General features: G+C 37.5%; 1 protein-coding gene across 1 annotated transcript; it reads right to left on the bottom strand.

Moving 5' to 3' along the window:
* Positions 1 to 304: 304 nt before the first annotated feature.
* LOC129234358 (uncharacterized) lies at positions 305 to 4,898 on the bottom strand. Its single transcript, XM_054868352.1, has 2 exons — positions 4,417 to 4,898; positions 305 to 482 (listed from the first exon to the last, which is right to left on the bottom strand). The coding sequence occupies exons 1-2, from the start codon at positions 4,896 to 4,898 to the stop codon at positions 305 to 307; spliced, it is 660 nt and encodes a 219-aa protein (XP_054724327.1).
* Between the last annotated feature and the right edge of the window lie 1,403 nt (positions 4,899 to 6,301).

Raw genomic sequence — 6,301 nt, 5'->3', positions numbered from 1 at the left:
TCTGCCAGATGAAATGGAATGTAAATCTTGCACTTGAGAGAAAAAATCAGTGCAGAAAATCTTTACTTAATCTTGAAATTACGATTTATAGCCAGCTTCGAAGAAACTCAACTAAAATTAATATCCTTTGAAAAAACACAATTGTTATACTTCTTCATGCATTAACTTCACAATATTTGAATCACTAAATTTTTTCTTCCATTTCTTTTAAAGCTCAGTTTTAGATACTAAGTTGGTATTTTTCTAGTGATTTAAGAGGTTTTGCATTCCATCCCAAAAGGCCGTGCTTACAAAATGGAATTTCTCAACCTTGAGGCCTTCGGCCTTTAGTACGTTTCACTACAGTTGCGTATGTACATTTCGAGTACAGTTCTTTACAGTTTTTCTGTTGTTCACCACGAATTGCTGCTTCTTCGTAATATTCAAACACATATTTTGCCAATGGAACTACTCGAGGATTTTGAATTTCTCTCCGCATTTGCCTGCAAATAAAAATAGATATATATATATATATACACATTAAATTATACCGTCAAATTTTTCATTAACGTTTGCATAATATAGGCAGGGACAGACAAACATTGTAAAACCTTAGGAGCCAGGAAATGAACTAGTCATTTATTACGTGAGGATGATTTTGGCAATTTTTGCTCCCCCCTCCATGTAAGGGTACGTAAGATTTTTATACACTTCCCGCATATTCTTACTTAAGATTCCGTTTCGTTTTTCAAAATAAGAAAATAACGAATCTTACACCACTGGAATCGAAATTAAAATCACTATTGTTAAATTAAACTTTTTGTGTAAATAAATATTTACTAAACAGCTGGAATCTGGCTGGATGTTTTTTCGAGATTTTTTTTTTTTTGTACATGATGCGATACTAATTAAAAATAAAACATGCCATATATAGTGAAATTCTTTAATTATATTTTGCACTGTTCATTCTTTGTAAAATAAATAAAAAACAGCTCATCCTGATACGTTTTTTACCTTCCAGACACAAATGCAATATAATCCCTGTCAAACCACTTGACCAAAGGGTTTGAATCAATCCCCCCCCCAAATTAAGGGTATGTAGAGATTTCCAGCCCCCCTCTCCCTCCGGATGTAATTTATGAATGGCCCCAAAAATTTTTGGGTGCTCCACAACGGGCCCCTTTTTTGGGAAGAGTGCTACTATATGGAGAAAAAATACGTGCCACTGTCAATTTTTGAAACATGCTGAACTAGTGTATTGTGCCATCTCGAAACTTTTTCTGTAAAATTCTTGTCAATGCTCGGATCTTACGTCAACTCGTAATTACTAGGATTTGACAGCTTCGGGACATTTCGAGTTTACACATTACGGCTACCAGGTTGGTGTGATTTACTGTCTTGGCAGAAATTCTAATTTTTGCATGAATATCAGTTGAAAGGAGGTTATAATTAAAAGTCGCCATTAAACTTCAAAACAAAATTGTACCTTTATCGATCGTATGTCTACTGCAGAAACTAAAAAGTTAGTAGGAACGGCAGAATCGAAAGAGAAAATTGAAAATTTCTTTGTTGCCAGAAGAAGTCATAGAATATGAACTGAAGACAGCTTAACTCTTCCACAAAGAGGCAAAAACCGGAGCAAAAAAAATCAAAGTGATGAAATCTCTTTCGATCGGGGGTCTGCCAAAAAGAAATGGCAGACAATCAAAGTGAGGATGTAGATTTTTTGTTAAGGGTATAACCTCAGAATCTGGGCTTTAAAAGATAATCTATTTTTTTTAATTTCTCAAAAAGTCATCGCGTGCAGCTGTTAGCACCCCAGCGTGCCACATTGGGGCACTCGTTCAGCGATTTGGCCGTGACATCCGTGCGCCTCTGAGTACAGGAAAATTCAATGCAACAAGAATTTCAAAAGATTCTAGTTCTGAATGAACTAGTCTCCTAAGTATTTTGTTTAGTCGGCTGGACAACCTGGCACCTGAAATTTGTCGGATCCCGCTTGTAGAAATGGTCTTTAAAAAAAAAGTTGAAAACAACGTGATACGATGCTTCAAAAATGTAACAACTCAACATCTTTAATCACCCAGATGGGAGGTTATTGTGACATTCTAAAAATGTCTTTATTCGACAAATTGTGTCTGACGATTCGGCAGGCTAATCATCATTCAACAAAATTTGGAATTCTATTCGACAAAATTATTATCATTCTGCAAATTTGGAGTTCCTTTCGGTAAAATTTGGAGTTCCATTCGGCAAAATGTGGAGTTTTATTTGGAAAATTGGAAATTTCCAACCACCCAAAAATTTAAGTTCGGGGTGCCCCTAACCTGGCGGACCACATCCGAAGCTCTTACAGACGACCGGTTGGTACCACTGCTTTCGAAATAACTTAAATGTTACTTTAAATCGTCTTTGGGCAGTACATTTATGACTTGTTTCGCATCCTTTAGTGTATGGCTTTGTGTTCATGCAGCAGGTCAGTGCAGCGTTCAGTCCATACTTTCCTATATGATTCATGCTTATTTAGATGTTTTTTGGCACGCCTTAAAATTTGTCTTTGAGTTTCGAAACACCTTGTATAACTGAACACTGCTTTAAATCAAATCTCCAAAGCGTGTCTAAGCACAACTTCAAAAAATAAATAAATAAATAAATGCACAAACAAGGGCGTATCCAGTTCAAAAGGAAAGAAGGGCGGTCTGATCGAGCGGCGGGTGAAGCTCCCTGTTTTTGGAAACAATATAATTATGCATCGTGAACAATATCATTACGCATTGATTATGTACCCCTCGCACACCCCTCCCCCACTGGAAAATTTAGAAATCAAGAGGAAGCTATTTTTTAAGTGCAAACCTTTTTGCCGTGATTGGAGGGGGTGGGGGCGGGAATCGTGTGTAATTACCGTATTACCTCGCATTATTCGGCATGCCGTAAAAAAGCGAGGTTTACCGGCATGCCGTAAAAAAGCGAGATTTACCAGCATGCCGGAAAATTTTGAGGTTTATTTTGCACCAAAACAAAAGTAAATTTCCCCATTCAGGTCCAATCAGAAAGCAAACCACTGTAAAGAAAAAATTAATAAATCCCGAAAGTAACCTTCTTTTTTAAAAAAAAATGTGTTGTTTAGCACATAATATGTGCATGTTATTTATGATAGGTCATTATTAACGGATTTAATTATATACCAATAAAGTAATCAATTCAGAAGCAATAATCGTTCCTGCGATTTGTGCATATTTTTTTTAACTATTTTATTTTAGGTTCCTTTTAGAGAGGTAAGTTTAATTTTTATTCATTGAATAGATAGGGAAAATTCTTTAGCACTGGTTTAGGGGGGCGGTAACTTACTGCTTAAATGTTTCTTACTTAGTTTTAATTTAATTTTTATAAAGTTGTTCGTGATTAAACAATATTTTTCTTGTTAAAATAACAAATGACATTATTAGTAAATATTATTATAAAATTAAACTTTTAATTAATACTAGTAAGATATGTATAGAACTTATATTCATTTTTAAGCTGAACACATCGTTTCTTTATAATATTAATTTTTTTTTTCCTAACCTCGATTTTTCCGGCATGCCGAAAAGGACCAGGCAAGTGTCATTGAAAATCTGGTGAGCCTCGAATTTTGCAGCATGCCGGATAATGCGGAGTAATACGGTACACACTTTTTCAGAAGGTAGAACTTTTTTATGGGGATTTTGTGGAAAATGAAGTGTTTGGCGCGGTATTACCAAGCGCTTACTTCACAACGGTATTGCGAAGCTAACCAAACGAAACACCAATAATTTCTCCCTTTCAATAAGCTTCCAAAGAAAAAATGCACACTTTTAAAATCAGGTGCAAAGTCACTAGTGCTGAAATCGTTGATAAGTTTAAAAATTGGAACAATCGTCAATCTTTATCTTTACTTATAATAAAGCTGAAAGTCTCTCTGTCTGGATGTCTGTAGGATGTCTGTGACGCGATTAGCGCCTAGACTGTTCGGCCGATTTTCATGAAATTTGCTACAAAGTTAGTTTGTAGCATGAGGGTGTGCACCTCGAAGCGATTTTTTGAAAATTCGATTTTGTTCTTTCTCTATACCGATTTTAAGAAAAGTTTTCCGAGCAAATTGTCACAACGTGGAATAGTAAATTACGAAACCATCATAACGTGGAACCGTAATATGGGCGAGACATTTAACATAACCAATTGTTGAGACATTAATCATCCATTATTTGTTAATGTACAGGCGAACCAAATGACCTTTTAATTTTCTACTACGGGCAAAGCCGTGCGGGTGCCACAAGTCAATAAAAAAAAAAAAATCTGGGTTTTACAAAAACATTTTATTTCAATGATTTTCTACTTTGGAGGGAGGTGAGCTGCCCTCAAGTGCCCCCCTCTAGATATGCCCATGCACACAAGCAAAAAATTAAAAAATAAACTTACTCGACAAGTTTAATGAAATTGTGTTCTTGATATTCAACAACTATGGCGTTGGAGCTCCTTCTGTATATCTCGCAAGTAGCTCTGAGCTGACATTGCGGTTCAATGACACCAAACCTCTCCAAGGACTCTTCCACAGATATCAGGAGATCGAGCAGTTGTTGGGCATAGGCAAGGTCCCTCTTGTTTCTATTCCTGTTGTGCAGCACTCTTCCGTCGTCGAAATTTTTGGCGAGAGGTTTGTTGCGATTTAGTAACATCCCCAGTGCTCTGGCGACAGGTATGCCGGCAAGCCCGAGCATAAGCATGTCGATGAAGCTGGAGCTTGGGCCGAAGTCCATTTGTCTTCGAATTATTGGGAAGTGTTGTGGGAAGTCTTCGTCGATGTAACTGTGCGGCGGCATCAGGTTGTGGTATGAAATCTGACCAACAGATGTCGCCACCACGTATAAGAGGAGTGTCAGCCATGCCACAAAATGAACCATGATTTCTGAAAGCGACAGAAATGGAAGCAATTACGTTAAATATGAAAGGCGTTGAAAATGTCTGAAATCATTTTGTTTGTCTAGCAAATATTTTGAACAAAATGTAGCAAAAAGTAGTATTCAATAGAAAAAAGTTTTAAAAATTTAATTAAAGAAAGAACAGCCTTTTTAAACGAGGAATGCACTTCATATTAAAATGAATCTCTCGGATCATAATATATACGAAGTCAATCATGTACACTTAAATAAGTTTTAAATACAGGGGAAAACACAGAAAGGGAATGAACACTACAAACCATTATTGCATGCACCTATTTTATTAATTAGAGGCTGTTATCTATTTTTCAGGAATCAATTTGACCATTTTGCTCCAAACTTGCAACATGGTTCTTATTACCAAAGAAATATGGTTGATTGTCCTGAGAGATTACGAAACATAGTTTTTGATTTTGTAACATTAACATTGAATATAATAACGGACCAAAAAAAAAAAAAACTGTCCCTTTCACTTTTAAGTTTTAAAACAATTTTAATTTCTCTTGACTCTTGACAATGTTTAAGTCCTGAATCTAATACTTTTAGGGACTGGTGAAGTGACTTAGGAAGTGTTGAACTCATTTAGTGATGATTTTTAGGAACTCCTTTCCATACTTTAATAAGATTATTAGGCGCTTTTCAGTAATTTGACAAATTTCAAATGCTCTTGACCTTGTTGTATTCTGTGGGACTTTAAGGACTTTTGCTTTTATTCTCAAGGTTTCCTATATCGTCTCCTCAGAGCAACAGTAAGATATCTTAGTGTTATTTCTGGGATTAGATATCTTACTGTTGCTCTGAGGTGACGATATAATGAAATGTATTTCTAGTGATGCAGGAGAGAATGTTGGAAAAATGTCAAGCTGCATCCCTTTTTTCCGCTAGTCGATAATGCAATATGAGAGATAACCCGCCCTTGCATCGCCGGCTGCGCAACTAAAATTCATTATCACTCCAAGTCCTTTCAAAACGACCGGGAAAAGGGCAACACCGTCACGCAGGATCGCTGCGAAATACGAAGATTGGGCGCCGCAGATTGGACGCCGTCAATTGTGCGTCGGGAACATTGGGCGCCGAACATTTTGGGCGACGGGAACATTGGGCGCCGAGCATATTGGATGATGGGAACATTAGGCCCAATGTCCTCGGCGCTCAAAGTGCTCGGCGCACATTGTCCCCGGCGCCCAAAATGCTCGGAGTCCAAAGTTCCCGACGCCCAAAGTGCTCGGCGCCCAAAATGCTTGGCGCCCAATAGACGGCGCCCAATCTTCCTAGACCGGGATCGCTGACAGCCGAGGCGGACCCCTTGTCAGTTTTGTCGCTGGGCCAACCTTCACCCCTAAACTTGCCAAGTCTATCCAACTCCG

The sequence above is a fragment of the Uloborus diversus genome, chromosome 1 (genome assembly GCF_026930045.1).
Source record: "Uloborus diversus isolate 005 chromosome 1, Udiv.v.3.1, whole genome shotgun sequence".
In the NCBI taxonomy this organism is placed as follows: domain Eukaryota; kingdom Metazoa; phylum Arthropoda; class Arachnida; order Araneae; family Uloboridae; genus Uloborus; species Uloborus diversus.
This window is presented reverse-complemented; position numbering and strand designations above follow the sequence as displayed.